The sequence below is a fragment of the Suricata suricatta genome, chromosome 7 (genome assembly GCF_006229205.1).
Source record: "Suricata suricatta isolate VVHF042 chromosome 7, meerkat_22Aug2017_6uvM2_HiC, whole genome shotgun sequence".
In the NCBI taxonomy this organism is placed as follows: Eukaryota; Metazoa; Chordata; class Mammalia; order Carnivora; family Herpestidae; genus Suricata; species Suricata suricatta.
In genome coordinates this window covers 4,810,549-4,838,031 of record NC_043706.1, presented here as the reverse complement: position 1 = coordinate 4,838,031, position 27,483 = coordinate 4,810,549, and the positions used below count along the sequence as shown (strand labels likewise).

Genomic DNA, 27,483 nt, shown 5'->3' with positions numbered 1-27,483 from the left:
GAGAGGTTTTTTTTTGTTGTTGTTGTTGTTGTTTTTTGTTTTTTGTTTTTTTTTTTTTTTGCCACATTACAAGCCTCTCCTATACCCACAAGAGTAGCAGAAGCATTTAGATTTGGCCAAGCTGATGGCCAATCTCTTCCTGCGATGCAGGGGACATCTGCTACGGTGTCTAGGAGTCCTTGAAAAGGGACTCCCTGAATCTGTAATACTTTAGTGGACCTGGAGGCCTTAATATCCTGTGTCCAAAAGGCCATATCGCTAGACCCAAAGCTGCATCCTCCTCTGGGGGCATTAGTGGCATCCTTTCGTATGTGACAATAAGGCAATAATAGTAACTGGGCAATTCTCTGATCCTTAAAAATGTGCTTGGTGAAAGGAGGATCTTGATCTCTCCCTGATAATCAGCATCAACGACCCAAGGGATTATAGTGATACCCTAAAGGGAGATGGAGCTCCATCCCAATATTAGTCAGACTACTCCCCCCCCCCCCCCCCCCCCCCCCCCCCCCCCCCCCCCCCGAGAGCCGGGGCCCTTTATCCCGGTGGGAATAGTTACACGAGGTGAATCAGGCGTTAGGATCCTGCTGGTGGTGGAACGGAAGTCCAGTCCTGCGCTGCCTGGCATTCTCCTGTAGAGCTTGGAGACAGATTGAAATTGGTGAACCGACTGTGAGGGCTGAGGGATGTTGCCCCAATGAGTGCCGTGGCCGGGAGCTGGTGCTCAATCAGTTCCCCTGTTCCTCAGAATTTTGGAGATTGGTCCCCAGTGGTTGGCCATTTTTGTGAAATTTAGATTTCCAATCTTTGGCCCAGGGAAAGCCCTTTTGATCCTAGGGCATATAGTTCTGGGCACGTTGTTATTACTGATAACCTGAGGAACAGGTGCACTTGGCAGGGAGGTAACTGCTTTTCACCTAGGGCAGTCTCTACTGAAAGATCCCACTTTCCCACAAGAATAGCAATTAGACCTCGAGGAAGGTTTTTCACTCTTTGTACCTCCTGACTGCCCTCAGAACCTGACATATTAAGGGTCTGTTTCTCCCATTAAAGCTGCTGTGATAGCCACGCCCTGGATAAAGGCTGGACTTACTCTTCAAATTGATTGACATGATCAGTTAAGGTGCCTGTTTTTCTTATAGGCTGTAAAAATAACTGGCAGGCAGAAGAGGCATTTTCAAACGCTAGTAGGTTAATGAGAATGTCCACGGCCTCATCATTAGTTATCACTCTAACAGCTTGTAGGAGTCTAGATAAAAAATCCTCAGAGCTTTCATCCGAATGTTGTCGGATTTCTCCCAAGGGAGCGGCCCTGCCTGTTGCGACCGGCAAAGGTCCCATGCGTGATAGGCACAATCAGTGACCTGTTGTCAGGTGTCCTGGTCAAGATACATTCGAGCTTGAGCAGTGTCCAGTCACCCTCGCCCAGAAGTTTATCAAGGGCATTGTCTCTCCTATTTGTCCTTTTACTTACTGCTGCTCTTTCTCTAGCTAGCTCATCATATTCTGCTTTCCATAGCAGATATTGGCCTCCTGACAGGCATGCTTCGCAACCTGAATCCAGTCCTAAGGCGTCATCCAACGGGACATCGGGGCCTCTAGCAATGTGAGTGTATAGGGCGCAGGTGGCCCATATTCGGCACAGGCAGTTTTTAGTTCCTTAACAACGTTATAGGGAAGAGGTCCCCAAGAAGGGTCGTCATCAAACTCTCCCTTAAGAGCAACAGGGACACAGCAAACAAAATCTGTATCTACTTTCTGCCTCTCTAACGGCAGCTCTGAGCCCTACTCCATTTGAAAGTGGCATGGGAGGAAGGGACCCAGATGGAGGCAAAGTCCCTGTCGTCTGAACGGGGAAAGCCCAATTGTGTGATGTTAAATTTGAAAGCTTTATAGTGGTGGAGTGGGGGCCAGTCCCTGAGTCCCCTTGTTATCATTTGGAGGGGCTGTGGGCTTGAAGATTCCTCAAGTCTCTGTGGAGGGGTCTAGCGCCTTCTTTCTAAGGGTCAATAAAGAAAGACCTTCGACTGGGACCTTTTGAGGTCCTTGTGAAATATAACATTGTCTAATACCGTCCTCAACCTGATTCCAGATATCTAGGCTGACAGTTCTGTCTTCGTGGAACCAGGGCACTGTTTTTGAACAAAATTAAAAAATTGAGCAATTGATTGAAGGCATACCTTTATTATGTCTATTAAGAGGCTCCTTTCCTTAGACATTTTATTGCCCATACTGTCTCAAAAATTGTTCTTTACTTATCCACCAACTAACCGTACTTACCTTATGTAGAGGGGTCTGTGGCTCCCTATGATGGAATATTAAGCATCCCATCTAATGCAGTGGGAAAGACTTAGTTAAAAGAGAAGGGCTTTGCTTCAGGTCCCTGTTCAGGCGACACTTGCCAGAGTCATGTTCTAGCTGGTCCAGGGGTCCCTGAAGGACGGACGGTGTCTGGGAGAGAGGGATGAGAGAGCCTTGAGATTCCTTCTGATCACCAGGCAGACATCTCTACTTTGAGACTCAGCTTTATTTATGGTTACTTGTATGGGGAACAGCACAGAAGTGGCATTTGCCTTAGAAAATGATTTCTGATGACAAATTTCCTTGATATGTAAAAATGTCACAGAACACAGATTTGCAGAAAACTAATGTATAGCCTTTATTAATAGTGATTGATGTATGTGATTTAGATGCTTATCATACAAAAAAAGATATCTTTAGCATTCAAATAGAAGACAATGTTTTCAGCAAAGCAAAGGCAGAAGTTAGGTCTTAGTGAGCGGGGATCAAGAGCCTGTCGACTTAAGGGGAAGTATAAGAAAAACAGGATTCTCAGGAAAGAAAATGTTTGTTTCCATAATCACAAAAGAAGCAGGTCCTACAGTAAGTTCCTTTACAGGGTGCAATCAGCATAGTAGGGCTATAAGGGGACAAGTCACTCTCCATACCAATCAACAAGGTACGTAGTAGGGGGTCAGTGCTGAAGCCAAAACAATTGAGGGGGGATGAATGTCAGTCATCCTCTGACAGCAGGAGGCCTTGCAAACCGGCCTTAACCTCACAAGTGTTCTCAACTGGTGAGTTCAGAATGGCTCCCGACAACAAAGCACATATTGAAATTAATTATAACTTTGCAAAAACCCATCCACAAACTCTTCCAAACCAGAAGAGGACATATGTTTTCTATGTGTTTAACTTTATGTTATTCCCTACAAGTATTTTGGTGTAATGTCTCAAAAGAGTGACTGATGTGCTGCTTTCTATTTTGATGTCTGTAATCTTATTGACATTTGATGTTCAATTTAATACTTCTGTAAATCTATCATCCCAGTTACTTTCCTATATGCACAGTCTGCTGTTTGCTAAAGTGTAATTTAAAATGATGGTCTTTCCTCATTCATTACATGTCTAGGGTTTGCATCAAGAGTGCATTTTGAGACACTGAGCAATGACTGAATTCTAGGTAAATGGGAGGCCACTTTCTTTCCATTTCAGATTTGCTCCTATGTGATAACTACGATGTTGAGTATGTTGTGACAAGTAGGGAGAGCCTGCCATGCTGTTTATATTTCTATGGTTACTCTCCACTAGGAATCCTCTGATGTCCAATAAAGCCTGAAGGCCACTTACAGGCACTGACATTCTTTTAATATTTTTCAGGTTTCTCTCTTATATGAATTCTGTGATGTTTGGAAAGTTTTGATGGCCGGGGAAAGGCATGGCCACATTCTTGACATTTGTAAGGTTTCTCTCCAGTATGAATTCTGTGATGTTCAGTAAGGTGTGAGTGCTGGCTAAAGGACTTGCCGTATCCTTGACATTTGTAAGGTTTCTATGCAGTATGCATTCTGAGATGTTCAGTAAGGACTGACCACTGGCTAAAGGACTTGCCACATTGTTCACATTTGTAAAGTTTCTCTCTAGTATGAATTCTGAGATGTTTAGTTAGGCTTGAGTGCCGGCGAAAGGCCTTGTCACATACTTGACATTTGTAAGGTTTCTCTCCAGTATGAATTCTGAGATGTAGAGTAAGGCTTGACTGATGGCGAAAGGCCATGCCACATACTTGACATTTGTACGGTTTCTCTCCAGTATGAATTCTGTGATGTCGAGTGAGGCTTGAGTGGTCTATAAAGGCCTTACCACATTCCTCACATTTGTAAAGATTCTCTCCAGTATGAATTCTACGATGTAAAATATGCCTTGATTGACTGGTAAAGGCCTTGCCACATTTGTCACATTTGTAAGGTTTCTCTCCAGTATGAATTCTGTGATGTCGAGTAAGGCTTGAGTGGTCTATAAAGGCCTTACCACATTCCTCACATTTGTAAAGATTCTCTCCAGTATGAATTCTAAGATGTAGAATATGCCTTGATTGACTGCTAAAGGCCTTGCCACATTGTTCACATTTGTAAGGTTTCTCTCCAGTATGAGTTCTGAGATGTTGTCTAAGGTGTGATGGGTTTAAAAAGCCCTTGCCACATTCTTGACATTTGTAAGGTGTGTCTCCAGTATGATATTTGAGATGTAGGGTAAGGTTTGACGGGTTTATAAAGGCCTTACCACATTCTTGACATTTGTAAGGATTCTCTCCAGTATGAATTCTGAGATGTAGAGTAAGGCTTGAGTTCCGGCTAAAGGCCTTGCCACACTCTCCACATTTGTAAGGTTTCTCTCCAGTATGAACTCTGAGATGTTGAGAAAGCCGTGAGCGTTTTATAAAGGCCTTGCCACACTGTTCACATTTGTAAGGTTTCTCTCCAGTATGAATTCTGAGATGGATAACAAGCTGTGAGTGCTTTATAAAGGCCTTGCCACATTCTTTACATTTGTAAGGTTTCTCTCCAGTATGAATTCTGAAATGTAGATTAAGGTATGAGGGGTAGCGAAAGGCCTTGCCACATTCTTGACATTTGTAAGGTTTCTCTCCAGTATGAATTTTGCGATGCTGAATAAGGTTTGAGTGATTTGAAAAGGCCATGCCACATTCTTCACATTTGTAAGAATTCTCTCCAGTATGAATTTTGAGATGTAGAGTAAGGCTTGAGTGTCTTGTAAAAGCCCTGCCACATTGTTCACATTTGTAAGGTTTCTCTCCAGTATGAATTCTGAGATGTTTAGTAAGGACTGAGGGCTGGCTAAAGGCCTTGCCACATTGTTGACATTTGTAAGGTTTCTCTCCAGTATGAATTCTGAGATGTAGAGTGAGGCTTGAGTGCTGGCGAAAGGCCTTGCCACACACTTTACATTTGTAAGGTTTCTCTCCAGTATGAATTCTGAGATGTAGAGTAAGGCTTGAGTGCTGGCGAAAGGCCTTGCCACACACTTTACATTTGTAAGGTTTCTCTCCAGTATGAATTCTGTGATGTTGAGTTAGGCTTGAGTGTCTTGTAAAGGCCTTGCCACATTGTTCACATGTGTAAGGTTTCTCTGCAGTATGATTTCTGAGATGTTGACTAAGGTGTGAGTGCTCGCCAAAGGCCTTGTCATATTCTTTACATTGGTAAGGTTTCTCTTCAGTGACAACCATGTGATGATAAGTGATGTTGGATTGCCCTTTAATGGCATGGCTGCATTCTTGACATTGGTACTGTTTCTCTCCAATATGGATGCTGTGCTGTGTTCTAAGGTAGGAGTGCCTATTAAAGGCCTTGCCACATTGTTGACATTTGTCAAGTGTCTCCCTAATATGGATTTGCTCATGTCTATTTAGCGATGAGTAGTCCTTAAAGGTTTGACCACATTCTTCACAGCTGTATGACTTTTCTCCAGCATGCATTCGCATATGTTGAGATAGTGTTGAGTGGCAATGAAGGATTAGGCCACAGTCCTTACAAGTGTACCTTTTCTCTCCAGTACCAGTTGTGTTATGCATATTTAGTCTTGGTGACTGAGTAAATGTGTTTCCAGACTTATTACTTGTGGATGGCTTTTGTCCCACACAACTTGTCTGAGGATCACCAACACTGGGGGATAGCTGCAGAGCGTTCCCACATTCTCTATAAGGATTGTCTCCCAGATGTGTCCTCCTCTGTATGATACGTTTAGGTCTTTGAGACAAGACTTCCTCACCTTTATTACATTCAACATGGTTTTCTGGCAAATGAGTATGCAGATGTTTGTTAACGTTGGAGCCTTGGTTAAATTTTGCCTCAGATTCACTGCAAACAGCAATTCTATGTCCATTCAAAATTGCCTCGTCATTTTCTTGGGTTGACCTCTTTCTGATGTGCCCCTCAAGTTGATGCCAATTAACACTTTCCTCTTCAGTTTTAAATCTATGATTCTCAGATACATTTGAGTGAAAGGTCAGTCCAATCCCATTTTCGCATTGGGTCAAATACTTATTTTCAACATGAATGAGGTCACTCTCCTGATTTTCAAAATTTTCTCTCAACAAATAATTATGTGTCAAAATTTGATTTGAGTGTTTGGTTACTGAAACACCCGGCTTGACAGAAATAGCTAACTTGAAAGGGGAAGTTTTGCCAAATACTTTGTACTGTTCACCACTTTGGGCAGTGAGATTCTTCTTATGGGCAGATGTCTCTGTTTGGATGTGGCCGTCAGGATATGTTGTTGCATGCCCTTCACTCTCCCTATGGTTGACCCGTTCTATCATTAAATGAAAATTCTCAAGGGTACTATGTTCCCCGGTTGACACCTTTTGAAGAGAATGTTCTAAGCACGGCGTTGGCAGGAATCTCTCGGTGCATTGCGAAGATACAGCTGAAAGACACCAAACAACAGGAAAGTAACATCATTCCACTGATTACTCTCAGATGAATACACTGTAGAGCTCCATTATACAAACTTAAAAACAATCAGAAAACGTCAGCCAAAAGTTTGAGAAGGGATCATCAGGACTTGCACCCTCCATGGACACAAAACTTGCATACAACACACAGACCATATTGCCTAAATGAAAATTCTGTAGTACTGTTGTGCTACAGTGCAAATCATTTTCCTATGCCTCAAATAATCAGGAAAATTACCACACAAAACCAAAATTACCACAGAAGAAACCTTAAACATACAACTGAAATCAACAAAATAGGATAGAGTAAAGCTAAGACCATATCAAACACAGGAAGTATCGGCTTTCAGAAAAGATCAACAAAACTGATATACTTTTCAATCAAGGAAGAATGAAAGAGAAGAGACTAATTCTAGTTGCAGTAGTGCAGTAAAAGCAGACAGATTATAACTGACACTGCTGAAATAAAAAGGTATGTAAGAGGCAACAATGGATAACTATATGCTCACGAATTGACACCAATAGATGAGAAAATCAAAAAATGGTACAACCAACTATACTCCATCATGAAAAAATATCACTGCTGCCAACAACGAAGAAGATTGAAAGGGCCACCGAAAAATAAACACAACAAACAAACAAAGAAAAAACAAACTAACTCCGATGAAGGAAAAGTCCTATGTCTGTTCATGTCACTGGATCATTGAAAATACTTCAGGAAAAGTACTTTATTTCTCTACAAGAATTCCCATGGAGTGAAGAAAAGCGAATATATGAAAATACTCTCTGTGGTACCAGCATTACTAGGTTACTAAATCAAAGGAACACACTACTGTAAAAAAGGCCAGAAACTATGAAACGTATCTCGGATCATAGATGACATGATCTATAGAAAACCCTAAAGAAGCCTCACGTTTATTTTGTATTATTTTTGTCAATGCTTGTATTATTTCTGCTAAGTTTTTTACGACGTTCAATTTTTCTATTTTTTAATGCTATAAATGCTTCAGATAAGGAAAACATTCATATAAATATCATGACACCAAAAGGAACTAGAAAAGGAAGACAGCTGAAATTCCCTAGAGGAAGGAATAGATAAGCAACATCTGAAATTATTTTATTTAGAAAGAAAAAAAAGACATGAATAAAACGGAAACCAGAATAAAAAATACCATAACACTGAAAGGAATGTCCAGTTTAGGAGAAGAACAAAACTAGGAATCCTTCAACTACATATACAATGATATATAGTCAAGTTAAAAACTAGGAAAGAAATCCACTGGGGTGCTTGGTTGCTCAGTTACTTAACCGTCTGACTTCAGATCAGGTCTCGATCTCAGGCTTAGAGAGTTTGAGCCTTGCGTTGGGCTCTGTGCTCACAGCTCTGGGACTTGACCCTGCTTGAATTTCGTGTCTCCCTCTCTCCCTGACCCTCCTCTGCTTGTACTCTGTCTCTCTCACAGAAAGAAACATTAAAAAAAATGATTTCCACTTAATGCCTAAAAATGCACAAGTTGCTAGGATTGAAATAGGACTCTTAAACCCAAGAATTCAGAAATCTTCTTAGACCTATAAGAAAAATGAAAGTTGAATTCAAAATAAAAAAATCTCTCGGCACAGAAAGGCCCAAGATCACATGCATTCGTTTTTCAATACTGACATGTAAAAAAATAATAACTAAAGATAATCTATTCAAAATCCTACAAATAGTGAAAGAGTGGAAACATATTTAAAAGTATCCTGTGAGGGGGCGCCTGGGTAGCTCAGTCGGTTAAGCCTCCGACTTTGGCTCAGGTCAGATCTCATGGGTTCGAGCTCCGTGTCAGGCTCGGTGCTGACAGCTCAGAGCCTGGAGCCTATTTCCAGTTCTGTGTCTCTTTCTCTCTCTGCCCCTCCCCCTCTCAAGCTCTGTCTCTCTCTGTATCAAAAATAAATAAAACATAAAAAAAAAGTATCCTGTGAGGCCAGCATTCCTTGGACACCAAGTAGAATGAAAACAAAACAAAACAAAAACAAAAACAAACAAACGTCTGGTTGTCTGAGGAGTCTTGCCACTTTAGCTTTCTTTTGACATCCAGTTGCATGCTATGTGTTTTCCAGTTTCCCCGAGGTCAATCTGCAGGTGTCTTTATGTCTAAAGGAGTCTCCTAAAGGCAGCAAATAGTTTTCTTTGTTTGTGTTTTTGCTGTTGTTATTGTTGTTTGTTTTTGCCATTTTCATACTCCTGGATATGGATGTCTGTTTTCCTCCAGGAACATGGAAGATTTCTCCCAGTATTTCTTGAAATAAATGTTCTGTTTTCTGTTCTTATTTTCTTTGGACATCCATAATAGAAATATTATTACATTTGATAGAGTCTCTGAGTTCCCTATATCAATACTATTGTACAATTCTTCTCCTGTCTTTTGCTTAGATTCATTATTTTTATTTTTATCTTCTTCTAGGTGACAAAGTCATTCTTTTGTACTTCCAACATGCTGTTCACTGCTAAGCCTGTCCCCCCCCCCCTTTTTTTACTTAAAAAAAATAACACCTGTTTGTTTATTGAGAGAGAAACAGAGGGTGAAGGCAGAAGAGAGGGAGAGAAAATCCCTATCAGGCTACAGGCCTGACTACTACAGAGACAAGGATCATGCTCCATCTCCTAAATTGTGACCTTATCACCTCAGGCAAATTCAAGAATTGGATGCTTCATGAACTAATCCACCCAAGTGCCCCTCAGTCTTGTTCACTGCATTGTTCACCTCTGTTTGATGCTTTTTTAAGTGCTGTAGCTCCCTGGGACCATTCGCACTATTCTTTTCTCAACCCAGAGAGTATCCTTATGAGTATTCGTTGCCTTAAATTCTCCAACAAGCATGTTACTAATAACCGTTTCACTTTAATATCCCTTCGTGGCCTTATCTTGTTCTTTGACTTTGGATAAATTTTTCCACCTTGGCATTCTGTCTAAGGCTCTGCCTTCCTCTGTATGTTAGAAGACGCAGTTAGGCCTCCTGCCACAACATATAAGCCAGTGGCCTGCAGGTGCACTCTGTGACTGCTATGGACAGTGTAGGGTCCATGGCCTAAACATGGTAAGTCATAACTAGGGGCGCTGTGGTCGCTTGTGAATCGACACCTGACATCAACTCCACCGGAACTGAGGCACCGCAGAACCGTCTGGTCAGGTTTGTGGTGTGGGCAGCAGCTGGTACAGGTCTCCTGGGCCAGGGGCTGACCTTACTGGGTCTGGGGCAGGCTTGACAGACAAGGGCAGTACCAACTGAGCACAGGGAGCTGGGGGCTTGGAGGAAGCAAGACAGATATCCAGGGTCCCTACTGAGCTACTTCCCTCGGGGCGCTCTGTGTTGATGCTGACAGGCATCAGAGAGAAGGAGCTCCAGTCAGGGCTTCAGTTCACCAGGCATGTCCAAGAACTTGGCCTGTCAGAAAGTGCTAGTGTAGTGAATGATGCCCCCCTCTGTGTATTCTAGTCAGATGAATTTGCCACACTGACCCCAGGTCGTTGGCCTGCCTTCTTTCCAGAAGCAGCACAGTGCCCTCTTGGCTCTATCCCAGCCAAGCCTGATGATCCTGAAAACTCCAGGCTTCAAGATAGGCTAGCTTCTACTGCAAAGGAAACAATTAAAAAAAAAAAAAAGGACTAAGAGGTAACCAACAGAATGGGAAAAGATAGTGGCAAATGCATATCAGATAACGGGCTAGTATCCAAAATCTACAAGGAAACTCACTAAACTCCATACCTGAAAAATGAATAATCCAGTGAAAAAAATGGGCAGAAGCCTTTAATAGACACTTCTCCAAGGAGGACATCCTGACAGCCAACAGACACATGAAATGATGCTCAGCATCACTCAGCATCAGGGAAATACAAATCAAAACCACACTGAGATACCACCTCACACTGTCAGAGTGGCTAAAATGAACAAATCAAGAGACTACAGATGCTGGCGAGGGTGTGGAGAGACGGGCACCCTCCTACTCTGTTGGTGGGAATGTAAACTGGTGCAGCCGCTCTGGAAAACAGTGTGGAGGTTCCTCAAAAAACTATCCGTAGAACTCCCCTATGACCCAGCAATAGCACTGCTGGGGATTTACCCAAGGGATACAGAAGTGCAGATGTATAGGAGCACATGTACCCAAATGTTCATAGCAGCAATGTCAACAATAGCCAAAACACGGAAAGAGCCTAAATGTCCATCACCTGATGAATGGACCAAGAAGATGTGGTTTATATATACAATGGAGCATTACATGGCAATGAGAAAGAATGAAATCTGGCCATTTGTAGGAAAGTGGATTGACCTGGAGGGTGACATGCTAAGCGAAATAAGTCAGGCGGAGAAGGACAGATACCATATGCTTGCATTTATAGGTCTAACAGGAGAAACCTAACAGAGGACCATTGGAAGGGGAAATGGGGGGAAAAGAGTACAGGAGAGGGAGTGAGGCAAATCATGAGAGACTTGGAATGCTGAGAATGAACTGAGGGCTGAAGGGGAGGGGGGAAGGGGAAGAGAGATGAAGGTCACGGAGAGGGGCACCTGTGGGAAAGAGCACTGGGTGTTATATGGAAACCAAATTGGTAATAAAGTATTAAATTTAAAAACAAAGATAGGCTAGCTGCCAGAGCTCATGAAATTCTGCCCTTCCTGTTTTCCAAGCCAATGATTCTGGGGAAATGTTTTCCATAAGCATTCCCGTGTGTGCTCCTGGGTCTCGTGACCTGCTCCCTGATCACAGCTTTCTGTCCTCTGCAGCACCGCAATTCCTTTCTCCCAAAACCATGTCTTTAAACGTTCTGCCATCTTCAGTGTGTGTGGCCTCTTCTTTCTCACAAGTTGGGGATTTTGTGCTGTCAGCGTTCAGGCCCATTTGTGGGATTTTTAGAACAATCTCTCAATTATCCAGATGTACTCATGAGAACTGAGGAGCCTAGGATCCTGCTACTCCGCTGCCAATTTTCTCCCTTCTGAAGAATCCGTGTATGTAAAACTCATCCATAGTTTACATTTTTTTGGAGAATACAAACACAACACATAATAATTACTGTGTTTCTATACAAAAAACGCTTACATTTGAACATAATGATGGAAGTCAAACCGCGTTTAACACTATAAAATATTGTGCAGGAATTGAAAGACAAAAATGGAAATATATACATGTTCTTGGACCAGAATTGTTCACACGTGAGCTGCCAATAGTGCTCAACGTGCTCTGCTCATTTAATGATCTCTATCAGAACCTCAATGCCATTTTTAGCAGATATATCAAAAATCCATCCAGACATTCATAGTGAAGTCACAGCATAATATTTACCCAGGATCATCCCAGAAATGAGAAGCACCTTGGTGGCAAACACTTCTTAATGTGAAGCATTCTACTAAGCCATAGTTACCACAAAACATCCTTCAGACATAAAGACAGGCATAGAATAATGGACAAGGGATGCTGAGCTAGATGTATGTTCATGTGTATAACAATGAGCTGAAGATCTCATTAAATTCATATTCTGACTTGGATTTCAGGCTGAGGTCTGAGTTTCCATATTTCTCTCAAGTTGCAAGTGATGCTAACATACTCAGTTCAAAGACATGCTTTTAAATTCTAAGAGAAAACAAAACAAACATAAAAAAGGAAAGCAAGGAAAAGAAAAGTCACGAGGACTTTGAAGATAAAGATTATTGTGGAAATTACAACTTGTATCCTCAAGAACTGCAGCTACTGTTCTTGAACATTTACTAAGCACCACACACCATTCTAACACTTTTCCATAAATTCTCCCATAAATCCACGTGACCAGCGAGAACATTAGAATTGATTTACATTGGGGTGCCCGGGTGGCTCAGTCGGTTAAACATCCAACTTCGGCTCAAGTCATGATCTCACAGTTCGTGGGTTCGAGCCCCCGTCAGGCTTTGTGATGACAGCTCACAGCCTGAAGACTGCTTTGGCTTCTGTATCTCCCCCTCCCTCGCTCATGATCTGTCTCTCTCTCTTTCTCTCAAAAGAATTAATCAACGTTAAAAACATTTAGAATTGATTTTACCGTTTCACAGAATACCTTGGGAATACTGTCATAACAGTGCAGCTCAAGTTTTAGCCCAGATCGTCTGACTTGGAATTTGTCTACTACTGGAAAACACAGACCACTATACAAAGGAAACCCTAAAAGATGGTTCAGAGCACGATTCAAAGTGGAAAAGGTAATACAAACATGACTGAAACACAGAACTCATCAACCAAAAGAGGAAAGTAAGGATACAACACAAATTATGAAAATGACAAAACATTTAAAAAAATAAATGTGATAGAGTTAAACTGTTTTGGTCATTGAAACCAAGAAATCTTTGCAGGGGCTTAAAACACATACATCTATTTGTGATGGAAGGTTTTAGTGTCCTCCAAACACCCAGCAGAGACAACACTCACTTTGAAACAAATGACATGGCTATTGTTTGTGAATCTCCTAGCGTTTTCAAAATTTTTGTTTCATTGATCTTTTCTGCTGAATTATAGTTTACATATTTAAGACAGTTGAGTATATAGGATGCGTATAGAATCAAATGGGAATTTTCAGCAACAAGGCCTGACTGATTTAGAATTCCCACTTTCTACACTAGTATCTGCAGAAAACATACGAGAGGGCTTTCATTTTCTGAAGAAATTAAAAACAGTATGACACACAGATGCAAATTTCCATGGGTAAATGATGTGATGGATGCACATCTTTCAGTACATCCGCCCAAGGTATTTCATGTTACATGTGACAAAATATTGACCTATCGTGGAGGGATCCTGCAGAGAGCACAGAGCAAATGAAGTGCAGAGACCAGTAATGGCTCACAGTGTTTTCAGGTTCCTAGCATTCTTGAGGGGACATATAAGAACTGCTGGGAATTACGTGCCCAGAGCACCAAGGAAGTAAATCACAATCTCAAAGTAAACATGACCATTTCTTGATAAGTCCCCGTCCTCCTGCTGACTGGTATCTCGTCTCATATTCTTTCAAGGATGATGTTCTTGTCTTCCTTCCTGAGAGTGCCCATAGGAAGGTACCTCTCCATACAAATATGATTCATTCAGGAAGGTAGAAAGGGACAGGCAGAGTTTATTGAATGCCAGGGCTGAATCTACGGCTCTCTTACTGCATTTCTTTCTCAAGATTAACCAAAGAACAATAAAAAGGTGAATCCTTTCGAGGTAGTAGAAAAAGAGAAGGAAGAGGCTCACCTCAACAGATGAAAGCAAGTCTCCATGGTATCCAGCTTGAGTTCAGTCAAGGGTACTACGTGTATTTACAAAATGAAGCAAAACCACAAAAATACTTCTGTAATCTGAAGCATACTGCCCCCTCTAGACTCACATGCGGAACGTATGCCCCAGCCCAAATTCCAGGCCTGCATCACAGAAGATGAACTGTTTCAAAGGATTCTTAATCATGGGGAAGAGGACAAAATAGGTGAGACCAAGGCCCTTCTCTCTCTTCACATTTCTGTCCAGATGCCTCCACCCTTGCACGGTGAACATGGCCAACCACTTTTTTTCCTCCTTCTTCTAGTCACCATGCCAAACGTATTCTTGGAAATAGGTGCCTCTTTGAATAAGTAATGCAGGTACAACAGATTCTGATTGCAGTGTTGCACTTCTTAGCTTTGGGCCCTTGGATTTCATAGCTTTTGAAAATATCAAGTTTTTCCTGTGTTTTTAGTAATTCCTACAGCCTCATGCCACAGGATCTCTTGTGTTTTCAAATCAGGTTTCTTGCCAAAATCTGACTTTGCCTCAAAAGGGTATAGACATAAAATTTAATTGCATTTTCATGTTTTCCCAAAAGAATCCACATCGACAGAAAAGTCTTCAGAAGACATGTGCCCATGAGTACAGGCACATTAGGAGAGGAGAGATGAGAGAGAGCACATTGCAGGGTGAACAACTTCAGAAGCTCTCACAGAAATGACTGTTCTTCAAGTGTCTCCTAGGCTGCTCAGCCAGGGAGGACGCCAGACTCCTCTGGATGCTCCTATTCACTTTTTCACTGAGCTGGGCACACTCTCTTCCCTCCCATGTCCTACCTTTTCTCCAGCATGTTACCTTCACCTCCATTTTGATAACGATAAATTAGCTTTCCTAAGTCTACATCTTACTATGAACACCTAGGATGAGCATGATTTGGAGAGTCAGTTACCTTTCGTTGCAGGCAACTGAAGAAAACAGTGTAACCTATATATGCATATGTGTATTGGTACCTAATTTGTGTTCTCTCTTTTCTCTTAAGGTATACCTGACATACAATGTTACATCGGATCAGATGTAAAGGCTGGCGATATGACAACTCTATAGCATTAATTCACTCACCACAAGGGAGCTACCATCTGTCACCATACGGTGCTGTTATAATACCACTGAATGTATTCCCTGTGTTGCATCCTGTATCACCATGACTGACTAATTCCATAACTGGAACCCTGTCCTTCCCAATTCTATTTACCCATATTGCCCATGCTCCCTCTCCATTCCACTCTGCTGATGTTTCTGCTTTTGTTGTTCCTGATTGCCATTTGTAACAAAGTAGACAGACCTAAATGGTATTACGCTATGTGACGTAAGTCAAAGAAAGATAATAATAATATGATATCACAGTTATGTACAAATCAATCACAAAAGAGTTGCAAAAACAAGAGGAGAAACAAACCCATCCCATGAGTATCTACTTTGTTTTGATAAAGTCAATGGATAATCTTGAGAACTCTAAAAATTGATTCTACACGCTCCATAATGTAACAAGGTGGTCTGTAATAATTTTCAAATTCTGGCTGCAGTTAGGATGTTTGCTCACGACACGGTGAACACCATAGACGCCACGATCGCTCTAACATCACTGCTCAGCCCCCCGCCCCAACTCCTACAGGGAGAATCTGCACATACAGTGGATACGGGAGACCTGAGCACAGGAAACCCCAGTGTCTTAAGGAAAATCTAGCATTATCTGCTGGAACCTTTGCCGATGGTGCAGACATATATTTTTGTGTCCAAGAAACAACCCTGTCCTCTATCTAAGAGCAAGATACTATCATTATATTAGAAAGCTTTTTTATACACAAACCTAAGTGGAATGATAGAATGAGAATTTTCAATGTTTCTAACTATGACAAATGAAAAAACTTAAAACCATGGAGAATAATCTCCTATCAATAGTTTCTAATCACATGACCCTGATTTGGCTCCTGCCTAATTGTCTATGTTTCCACCACATCGTAAAATACTCATGAAACCAACACAAGAAACGGGATAAAAACTGTAAGACTTACCTTAAGATGGTGACCGAGTGGCCATTTTGCTGTGGGTTGGAGAAAAGCACGTGCACCAACGACCCCTACCCCTCACCTGCAGACCTGGAATGTCCTGCGCCAGTTTGAAAACAGCCAATCATGAAGCCCCAGCTTCCCATCACCCTGACAGAGGAGGCAACCTATTCCATTCCGCCATGTCCCTGAAATGCCCTTATTTGATAATCTGCCCTCCCAAGATCAAACCTGGAACTCCCTCACCATAAAAAAACCTGCCCCTCCCTTACCAGACACAACGTCCCTGACTCCCCATTCCCAGAGTCACGGACTCTCGCCCGGGAATCACAGATCCCAATAAAGGCTTTCTTGGCTCCATAACTTGGTCTCTTTCTTTCCTCTCATCTCTGCCTCCATCTATTAAATCTTACAAACACTATTCAATTCATGTCGTCAAATATTTTCCAAGGGTATGACTGGCATGATTCAATGCAGAAAATCAGGTGACCTGTAGCATTCCCTTCCCCAATGTCCCTGGCGGGGCCGGGCCGGGGTGGGGTGGGGGTAATCTTACGTTCAACCAGGTAAAGAAATCCTAATACCCATGACGGTTTACCTTAAATTTCTGTGGTGAATCTTCCAAGGGAAATAAATGGGTGAAGAAAACACCTAAACTGTGAAAAAGCACATGATATACATGTACTGGAGATGATGAGAGGATTTTGTACTCCTTACCCAGGCAAAGGAGGTCCTGGATCCCATGAAATCACAGCTCATTGCAATAAAAGTGGTGTTAATGGAGAAACAGAAAGGAATTAGTAGGTGTTCTACAGGGTATATTAAAAAGAGCAACCCATGGGGCACCTGGGTGGCTCAGTGGGCTAAGCCTCTGACTTTGGCTCAGGTCATGATCTCATGTTGGTGGGTTCGAGCCCCACATCAGGCTCTGTGCTGACAGATTATTTAATGTTCTATTTTTATTTTTGAGACAGAGAGAGACAGAGCATGAGCAGGGAGGGGCAAAGAGAGGGAGACACAGAATCAGAAATAGGTTCCAGGCTCAAGCGTCTTAGAAATACAGCTGACCACTCAATAACATGGGTTACAGATGCCGACAAAAAGCACACTAGGAAAGAACAAAACACAACACATAGGTTAAGACTTTAAATAGCGACTGAGAATTCTGTAGTGACTTCTTACGTTTGTGGTGACTTTTTTCAATTAGCAGCTGTTAAGTAGAACCGCTGTGAATTATTTCGTGAGCTAAGGTTCAATCAACAAAGAAGAAATCATTTACTACTCATGGACCATGTGGAACGTACACACTTTGCCATGAGGGGTAAGACGGCGAGGTCAAGGTTGAGTACAAGTAGAGGATGACAGGAACTGCGGCAGACGCTTTTTGGGGTGCATGGTAGGGGTGCTTTGGATTGCCTGGGCTCAGTCTAAAATGCACAATTTGCAGCAAAAGGAGTGGAGCATGGCACCGCTCTCTGCAGGGGTCTTCTCTAAGGGATGCATGAGGCAAACACAGGAGAATGGGCTTTCTTCTTCAAATGCTTATGGGGAATTCTTATCAGGAACTTCTATCTACTTGCCATGGTAGGGCTGTTATCTAGTGAGTCTGCTATTGGGTGGAGCTAGAGTCAGTTCAAACTCCCTGCAGCCAGCCTGGTTATACAAAATGGATTCCAAGACAGCAGGAGCAAGAAATTGTTCAGCCACACTCTCAATAATACTTCTGTATCCTCCTGATTAAAAGCACCTAAAGCCCCAGCACTTACAAAAAGGAAGCAAAGATATAATATGGAAACTTTGGGGAACAGAAGTTCAAGTAATTTGAAATTAAGGCCACTGGGAAAAGATTATTTGTGATATCACCCTACTGCTTAAACAAGTACAAGTGACCCTTGAATAAAGCAGGGGTTCCGTGTACCCACCAGGCATGCAGTTGATAATCCATTTAAAAGTTTGACACCCCAATGTCATTTTAATAGCTTCTATTGTAGTCAATTAAAATATACTTGATAATTTATAGGTGTTTCTTATGGTATTCCTAATATCAAGTTCAAGAAAAGAAAATACTAAGAAAATCAAAAGGAAGAGTAAATATATTTACATTAGTGTCCTATAAATAAATCGGCCTATCAGTTGGACTCACACAGTTCAAACCCATGTTGTACAAGGGTCAAGGGTACTTTGTGTTCCTGTTTGTTCACCTGCAACCTAGATGACAATGGCGCAGGCTAAGGGTGGATTAGGACACCACTTCTCTCATTATAAATCAGAGTTCACATACTAAAATCCATTCACGCTTACTAATGGATATATATTCGCTTCAAATGTACCCTTAACAAACCACTGTAAAATCACTGTATGATCCTTGGTCAAAATACATATTAGAATCTTTCAAGGATCATTCTTGTTCCTCTGATGGATGGATCTGTGAGTTGTACATTCCACACTGTTCAAACTCACGCTAATTACTGAGTCAAAGTAGATTGACAAGAATCTTTCACCTTTTACAGAAGAGTGAGTGATACTTTCCTCAGGTATCTGTAAAATCTCTTTTCAACTACAGACCTAATATTCTTGACTTGTAACAAGTACTATTATGAAGATACACTCAGATATTCATGATCTGCTACGTATTTTTTCAAAACACTAATTGGCAAAACATGTCAATCCAGAATGTTTCTCTAGTTTTAATGCAAAGATTGATGCCCCGAAGAGCTCCTGGTGACTGATACTACTCTTCTAGGTCCATCAGAAAAAGCATCCCCATGGAGTCCTCCTTCATATATAGTACAGAACACTGTCCTTAATCTTCCAAGGAGAAGTCCGTAAGCATGAATTTCCCATCATAAAAGAGACCCTCATGTCTGTGAGACAACAACAATCAAATAATTTTGCATGACATAAGCAATAAAGCCATGGCATGAGAAGGTTTAGGAGTAAAATTAATAATATATGCCATGCCAAAAAAACCTTACATATGGTCAACAGGAAAAAAGAGAATAATTAGCCTTCTTCAGACATCCACTATCCCTTGATCCTTTCAAGAGTCTTACAAATACAGTTGACCATTCAATAACATGAGTCCAAACAGAGTGTGTCCAGTATCCACAGATTTTTTAAAAATGTAAGTCCAATGAACTACTCTAAATATGTGTGCATTATGGCTTCCATCATCCTTTGTTTTCTCAAGCTTACTTAATTATAACAATACCACTTACAATACAGACAACAAACAAACAATGGGATGAGTGACTGGTAATGACCTAGGTAAGGCTTCAGGTCAACAATAGGCTATCTCCATAGAAAAGCAGGTAGGGTTTTACGTTCTGGGGATTCAAGAGATCCCCACAGATTTTCACAGGTGGAAGGGTTAGTGCCCCTTACGCCTACACTGATGTAAGTGATCTTGGTGATCAACTTTGGATTTTCCTCTAAATAAACACTCTGCTTTAGAATCATGCCTGAAAAGTGGTACTTACTCACTGCTTCTGGCTGTGCATTCTCTGATTTTGTTCATATTTGCCTTTTCATTCTATAGTTTGCCAAATGTCAACATCTTACAAGTCTTTATCCTTTATAAAGACTCTGGATTTTACTGAAGTGTATATTAAAACCCAAACTCCTTTTTCCTTCATTACATTTCTAGGGTTTCTATCCATTGTGTTTTCTCTAGTGTTAAGTAAGGGTTCAGTTCCAGGTAAAGCCTTTGCCAATATTCTTGGCATCTCTAAGTTAGCTCCTCAGGACACATTATCTTGTGTTCAATAGTCTTCCTTACAAGCTAAACACTTCACCACGTCCTTTACATTTATGGGGTTTCATTCACCATGCTCTCCCTGATGTTCAGAAGGTTTGTAGTTGGGCTTCACAACTTTGCCACATATACTTGTGTTTGTGTGTGTGTGTGTCACTGTGCATGTGCGCGTGTGTGTTTGGGTGTTGGTAGTTAAATTCAAGTATATAGTATGTATCTCCTTAGGTCGATAAGTCTTGAGTAGTAGTCAAAACGTTTGCCTCATTGTATAGATTTGTTAGATTTCTTCCCATTAGGAAATCTCTGCTATTGAGTGAGATTTGAAAACAAGTTAACAGCTGTCCCAGAGTCACGACGGTTTTGAGTCTTCTCTCCATTCAGGATAGAATGATGTACAAGAAGATTTCAGCTTCCATACAAGACTTCCCAACATTTCTTACTTTTATACTGGCTCTCTGGAGATGGAGTTCTCTCATGTTTATTTCAATTTGACTCTTCACTTATGTTTTTCACACACTCATCGCCTGGGTAACTTCTGTCTCCACTATCAACATCTCAGTAATTATGAAAGCTAGAGTCCTAAATGAAAGGCCTTCCTGGGAACACAGCATATAAATCCTTGCCCCACATTAAGTATCATATGGTAACTACTGAACAGTGGTGTTTAGATAAAACCCATCTGCGTTTATCAAAATTAGAGACTCTGGAACAGGGGGAGTATGTGTTGGTGAAAAAATAATGAATCCTACATACAGGACTTCTCCAATCAATCACATTTTGAATTTTTATCTTCCTTTTCAAATCTCTAATTTGCAGAATTGTTTTAGTGAATGGTTAATCCAATTTTATATTTGAAATACTTTCAGTGATTATTTTCAGTTTGGACTAGGTGACTTTTCAGAATTTCCAAATGCCCTTCCAGCGAAGATGTATGTTTAAAAACAGACTTTTGACATCTGCTTCTAAGGCACTGTTCTTCAAAGCGCTGATGTTAAGGGAGGGGTTTCCCCAGAAGGTTTTCTGTCCTTGATCTCTTCTAGCAGTAGGATTCCATTACGGGTAACTGTCCCTGCTTGGTTACACCCCTCATGAACATACATTCTACATTTCACTACACCCCACCACCTTCCCCGTCATCCCTTCAGGATAAGTACTCGGGGCCACAGTGTCCACTGCTGCCAATACCACTGTCCACATGACTCCTCTTGGTCTGTCTGCCAACAAGCCTCGGGGGTGACACAACTAAACGATACAAAAGAAGTCATCGCACTTACTACACTGACATGCATATATGTAAATATGCTAATGTGCAGAAGTAATACCCAAGAGAGGCCATCAGCAGACTGGAGAAACAGGAAGCACCAGGACTTTGCTCCTCCATGGAGACAAAAATAGACCAAAGGACCTTTCTGAGGGCTCCAGAAGCCAGATCAGAGCAGATAGCATGCCCAGGCAAGTACAAAAGAAGAAGGGCCACATGGAAAAGGCAAAGAATGTTTAGGACACTTGCCTACAGCAACTGCTCACGCTCCCTGACACTCCAGGGCAACACTGTGAGAGAAGTCTTCTCTGTGTTGAGGAGAGAAACAAATGGATGTTAACGACCTCCTTTCCTTGTGGCCCCGAAGGGCTTGCTTCTGTCCTGCATGACACGGAAAGCAGTAGGAATGAGAACGCCTTGGGATACACTGTGGTGGCTGCTCCAACAAAAGGTGAGCATTTGTTCAAACAACGGACACTGCAGAGCTGAGGACAGAGAGAAGAAGGTATCATGGACCCTAAAAAGTAACTACACTTTTTAAAGTTGGCAGTTACAGAAATTCAGACATGACAAAAGCCCAGAACATGTGTCACTGTCTCCAGAATGACTAGAATTTGTGGCCCTCTGTACAAACCAAGCCCACAATCCGGCCCAGAGGCCATTATCTTCATATATTTGTTTTGTTTTGTTTTGTTGTATTTGTGGGGGGTTTTGTTTGTTTGCTTTTTAATTCCCAAATGTTGGCCAAAGATCTAAAGGGATACAGGGAAATATGAAATCGTGTTCCAATTAGAGGAACAAAAGATATCTCTACCTGGCCCTAAATTATTTAAGTACTATTAACTGCCTGAAAAAGAATTAAGAACCATCCTAAAGATGCTCATGGAGGAAGAAGAAAAATAGATAGTTAACTAAATGATAGCAGGAAAACTCTATTCATGACCAAAATGGAAAGTCAAGGAAACAGAACGTGTAACCAACAATGAACAAGAAATAGGGAGACAAAGATTACAATTAGTGAATTTAAGAATACACTAAGGGGTCATCAACAGACTTGATCAAGAAGAAAGAATCAGACAACCTAAAGTATTCTTGTGTTCAATGATCTATTCAGAATCAAAGGACAGAGTCTAGGGACTCATGGGAAACCAACAGATGACCCAATAAGTACATTACGGGAACCCCTGAGGAAAGGGGTGGGGACGGAGGCAGATCATTAATATGAAGAATTAAAGTTTAAATGTGGAAAGAAGAGACAAATACAACAAACTCAGCGAATTCGCAGGAGGATCGATGTCAAGACGTGAACGAAGTGACACAAAATGAACCATCGTAACTCACAGGTGAAAAGAGAAATTTGAACCAGCACGGCCCAATCAACTCATCTCATCCAGGAGAGCTCCTGTAAGGTGAGTAGTGGGATTCTCAGACCTTCTGGGAAGAAAGGTACAAGCAAATGTATTCAAATATTCAATGTTCAATACACATCCACTAAGGGATGCCTCGGTGGCTCAGTTGGTTAAGCATCTGGCTTCGGCTCAGGATATGATCTCACGGTTCATGGGTTTAAGCCCGGTGTCAGGCTCTGTGCTGACAGCTCAGAGCCTGGAGCCTCTTCAAATTCTGTATCTCCCTTTCTCTCTGACCCTCCCCTGCTCACACTGTCTCTGTCTTTCAAAAATAAATAAAAAACATTAAGAAAAAAACATATCCAGTAAGAACACACTACCTGGCAAAACTGTTTTCCATGAATGTACAGATGGAGACTTTACCAAATAAAAGTCCTCCAAGTTTACAAGTAGACCTGTCCTACAAGAAATAGTAAAGGAGGGCTTTCTGGCTGAAATAGCAGGACTCTGAACAGTAACTGAAACCACATGAGAACATAAAGGCCTCTGCTAAATATAAACATTTATACAACTGGAGCACCTGGGTGACTCATTTGGTTAAGCGACCAACATTGGCCCTGGTCCTCATCTCATGGTCTGTGAGTTCTAACCCCAGGTTGGGCTCTGGGCTGACAGTCAGATCCTGGAGTCTGCTGTGGAATCTGTTGTCTCTGTCTCTCTGCTTCTCCCCCATTGGTACTCTCTGTCTCAACAATAAAAACACATAAAGAATTAAAAAAATATATACAATTATACAAAACTGTCATGTTGTAATGAGGAAGCACAAGACTTTAATTTCTGCTACAATAAAAAATCAGGGGTGCCTGGGTGGCTTAGTTTGTTAAACATCAGACTTCAGCTCAGGTCATGATCTCATAGGTAAGGAGGTTAAGCCCCACCTCAGGTTCTGTGCTATTAGCACAGAGCCTACTTCTGATCTGTTGTCCCCCCTTTCTCTCTGCCCCTTCCCTGCTGGATCTCTTTAAGGAAATAAATAGACAAATTAAAAAAAAATACAAAATCATTAATCTAGGTAATAAAGTACATATTGAAAGGAGTTAGTGACACCCGTAACTTAAGGTGGGTGCAGGGGTGGAGCTGGTAAGTAGGATAATTTTGATGCAACTGAAAGTATCAGTTTATTTATTTTTATTTATTTTTTTAATGTTTTATTTATTTTTGATACAGACAGAGACAGAGCATGAGAGGGGGAGGGCAGAGAGAGAAGGAGACACAGAATCTGAAGCAGGCTCCAGGCTCTGAGCTAGCTGTCAGCACAGAGCCTGACGCAGGGCTCGAACCCACTAACGTGAGATCTGACCTGAGCCGAAGTCGGAGGCTTAACCGACTGAGCCACCCAGGCGACCCTGAGAGTATCAGTTTAATATGGCCTTTATACCTTTAAGGTGTTTAAAGTATCATCTATCTAAACTGCAAAAAAACCAAAAAACAAAAACAAAAAAACGACAGAAGACAGAAAAGTTAATGAGAATGGTACCAAAGCATGTCATGGGTATAAGAGCACAATTAAGGATAAAAAAAATCTAAATTTGATTCAGAGGTACAGAATTATTTATTTATTTATTTATTTATTTATTTATTTGAGAGACAGACAGAGGGAGACCGCGTGCATGAGAGAGCCGTGGAAGGACAGAAAGAGAGGGAGAGAAAATCTCATGCAGGTTCCATTCTCAGCTCCAAGCCTGACACAGGGCTCAATCTCACGACCCTGAGGGCATGACCTGAGCCAAAATCAAGACTTAGGTACTTATCAGACCAAGTCCCCAGGCACCCTAGAGGTACAGAATGTTGAAAAATTAATTTCAATTCAGAAGAGTAATTCTCTCAGGCAAGGAGACTATAAAGTCACCAATAAATACATGATGAAGTTAATGGTGTTATGATGACTCACCAAGACATTACTAGTGTATCATTATGACGATTCACCTAGACAAGATAAAACATTCACTGACTACTAACTACAGAAGATAGAAAAAAGATGAGTAGCAAATATGTATGTATAATATTTATGCAAAGAAATACATACACAATTTTACTGCTAAAGGGCATGCTGATTCACACTTGACGTAAACTCACAATGCCTTAACGTGTCCTAGATGAACACCGGCATCCTGTAACACAATACACAGGTACGTGAAACTACAACTAACGTGCAGGACGGTCCATAGAAAAAAAAGCACAGTATCATAGAATGCAGAACCAGAAGACCACATTGACTCCCCCAGAGTCTACATAAAAGAGATTAATCCTTTCAAAGGAAACCTACCATATAACTATAATTTTCACTGTGACTATGTACCCACGAACGGGGAGCACTGAATTGACAGCGTGACTCCGTTGACAGTAAAACAGGAAAGCTATTCATTAAAATCAAACAAAGTGCTCTACTGAAAGATTTTACAAATAAGAAATTAAAAGGCATTAAAAATGCACTATTCTCGGGGCGCCTGGGTGAGTCAGTTGGTTAAGCGTCCGGCTTCGGCTCAGGTCATGATCTCACGGTTTCTGGGTTCGAGCCCCACGTCAGGCTCTGTGCTGACAGCTCAGAGCCTGGAGCCTGCTTCAATTCTGTGTCTCCCTCTCTCTCTGACCCTCCCCTGCTCATGCTGCCTCTCTCCGTCTCTAAAAAATAAATTAAAAACATTAAAAAAAAATGCACTATTCTCTTAATACATTCCTCCTCTTACATAGAGGGCAAGGATATAATCGATGGCTTAGAACTAAGCTGCCTAAAAAAAACCCTTTCCTTTCTAAATCAAGGAACATTGCCAACGTTGCAAAATATTCTGAGAATCACATTATAAACTAATAAATATGTGGGATGAAATTCAGACACATTCTGAGGAGAGTAAAAGAATAGTTTTGTGATTTTTTCCTGAAGTAAAATCACATTCATGAACAATCCTTTTGTTATATATATCTAATTTTCCTAATTATCTACCTCACTTCCATTTTTCTTAAAGTTTTATTTATTGCTGAGAGAGAGAGAGATCCCTCAAGCGGCGGAGGGGCAAAGAGAGACGGGACAGATGATCTACAGCAGGCTCCACACAGACACCAGAGAGCCCCGTGCTAGGCACAAACTCACCAATGTGAGATCAGGAACTGAGCCCAAGTCCAGTGCTCCATCGACTGGGCCACTCAGGCCCCCGTCTATCTCATTTCGTATAAGGCACTTCCTCATGTCAGATAGAACTTTGGATTCAAAACCATCAGAGGTGTGTCTCATACACAATATATTACAAAGTGAAAACACATAGGAAAAAGTGACAGGAACTTCCTACTGTACAAGACAAAATGGTTAAATGATGAAAATACTAGACTAAAACAGGATAACCACTGAGACATTATTATAGGCTGTGAGTTCTAACTTCTAAATGTTCTGGGTCCCCTATGGCATTCATATGCAGAAATGCTAGAATACACAGAGATACATTAAATTATTTCACCATTGAGCAACGGAACACACAGTGGAAATTTCAAATTTCAGTTCATACAAAGTCAAATAAAGTTCTGATTTGAAATAAAGGATTGAATTTGTCATTTGAGGGAGATGTTTTGTGATCTTTTGAAATTTCTGAGCCTCATATTGTACATTTATGATTAAAGCCTCTATAACTTTGGCAAACAAACAGCAGAAAACCTGTGATCTCTGTCTCCAGTGTTCCCGGGATTTCTGCATCAAACCCCAATATGCCCACTACGACGCCGACACACGTGTCACAAGAAGCCAAACAGAATTTAGAAATGGCAGAGGTCCTCCAAATACAGACATACCCTCTGGGGCTCTCAAAGCAACGGAGAAGCTCACACATTATGGAGATCCTCACTGGGGGCCAGGGTGGCGGGGGTGGGGGGGGGGTGGACCTGCACTGGAGCTGAAAGACTGTCCTTGGAGAATGAAAAAACATGACAGACCAGAGAGCAGATGTCCCTCTGTGAGCGGGAAAGATATAAAACAGGGCTTCACAAACGATTTTCCATTCAAGGACAGTTCCTTGAACTACACTTCAAGTTCTATCTTCCCCCTTCACACCTCACCTCAGTCGTCTGCTTCCTTCCCACCTACCTGGGTGTGAGGCTACTGTCTCCTGTCTCTTCACACCCCACAGCTCCTTCTCGTGCTCCAAAAAGATGACCAGGTCTGGTTTCGATACAAGGAGACCTGTTTATCAGAAAGAAGGAGTGTAATTATTGCTGGACATTCGACCTTTCAACCCAGCACTGTACTCAGTAGACCAGAGAGGACATGGGAGAATTCTAAAACATGACTTCCCAAACGCTGTTGCTGCAGAGGGAGCCTCTTCAGGACCTGCAGGAGGAGGTACAAATACTCCCATCATCACCTCCCTTCCAAGGACACCGATACAATAAGCAGGAAAAACTGGAGTTTGAGATATGGGCAGTACCATCCTATGCCACTCAGCGTTTAGAATTGCTATGAATTGACAGAAATGATGGTGGCACCTGACAAAAAGGGAGGCTGAAGCAGAAAAGGAATCCTCATGAGGTATTTCCCTACATCTACAAATCCCAACATTCTTCCCTTACTGCAGGGATCCGGATTCCAGTCGTGCAAAGAGGAGCTTCCAAGTAAGAGTCTTCAAAGGAAGGAACAGAACCCTGAGTGTGGTTTGGGAAATCTGGAAGGAGTGATCCTCACCCAAGAAGAGGAGGTGCCCATAGGTCTCCAGCATCACATCCGCGTACAGTTCCCGCTGACTGTGGCTCAGGCATTCCCATTCTTCCTGAGTGAATTCTAGAGCCACGTCCTGGAAGGTCAGCCGTCCCTGCAATAAATACCACAGTGATCCAGTGGCCATTGGCAGTGTTCACAATGGTACCTACGATGACAGAGGCAGTTACTGTCACCAGGCAGACTCCAAGAACTGACCTTCACTGCTCACCTGCTTGTACCCACTGACCAGGGTCCCTCATTTGACTTAACCTCCTTTTTCTCTCTTATCTTTTCCTTCTGGCAAAACACCCTATGGACA

The 27,483-nt window shown here is 41.7% G+C and overlaps 1 protein-coding gene and 1 long non-coding RNA gene across 3 annotated transcripts in view; one reads left to right on the top strand and one right to left on the bottom strand.

The window, feature by feature from the left end:
• LOC115295660 overlaps nt 1–15,453 on the top strand; it is a 27,093-nt gene extending 11,640 nt beyond the window's left edge. The window contains exons 3-5 of one of the 2 annotated variants that reach the window (XR_003910513.1): nt 12,817–12,963; nt 14,118–14,219; nt 15,036–15,453. This is a non-coding gene — a long non-coding RNA (uncharacterized LOC115295660). The remainder of the gene's footprint in view (nt 1–12,816; nt 12,964–14,117; nt 14,220–15,035) is intronic. The other variant, XR_003910512.1, reaches the window with a different exon arrangement.
• On the bottom strand, nt 2,632–27,483 carry LOC115295644 (zinc finger protein 420-like). The gene is made up of 3 exons (XM_029943736.1): nt 27,150–27,483; nt 26,556–26,651; nt 2,632–6,726 (listed from the first exon to the last, which is right to left on the bottom strand). Exons 1-3 carry the CDS (start codon nt 27,307–27,309, stop codon nt 3,830–3,832), a joined length of 3,153 nt encoding a protein of 1,050 aa, XP_029799596.1. The 5' UTR covers nt 27,310–27,483; the 3' UTR covers nt 2,632–3,829.

What these genes read in the sequence shown, in the direction of transcription:
- LOC115295644 (XM_029943736.1), bottom strand. Translation starts at nt 27,309, where the DNA reads ATGGCCACTGGATCACTGTGGTATTTATTGCAGGGACGGCTGACCTTC. An exon ending in TGGGCACCTCCTCTTCTTGG is followed by an intron (nt 26,652 to 27,149) that starts GTGAGGATCACT and finishes TCTGATAAACAG; the next exon opens with GTCTCCTTGTATCGAAACCA. An exon ending in GACAGTAGCCTCACACCCAG is followed by an intron (nt 6,727 to 26,555) that starts GTAGGTGGGAAG and finishes GGTGTCTTTCAG; the next exon opens with CTGTATCTTCGCAATGCACC.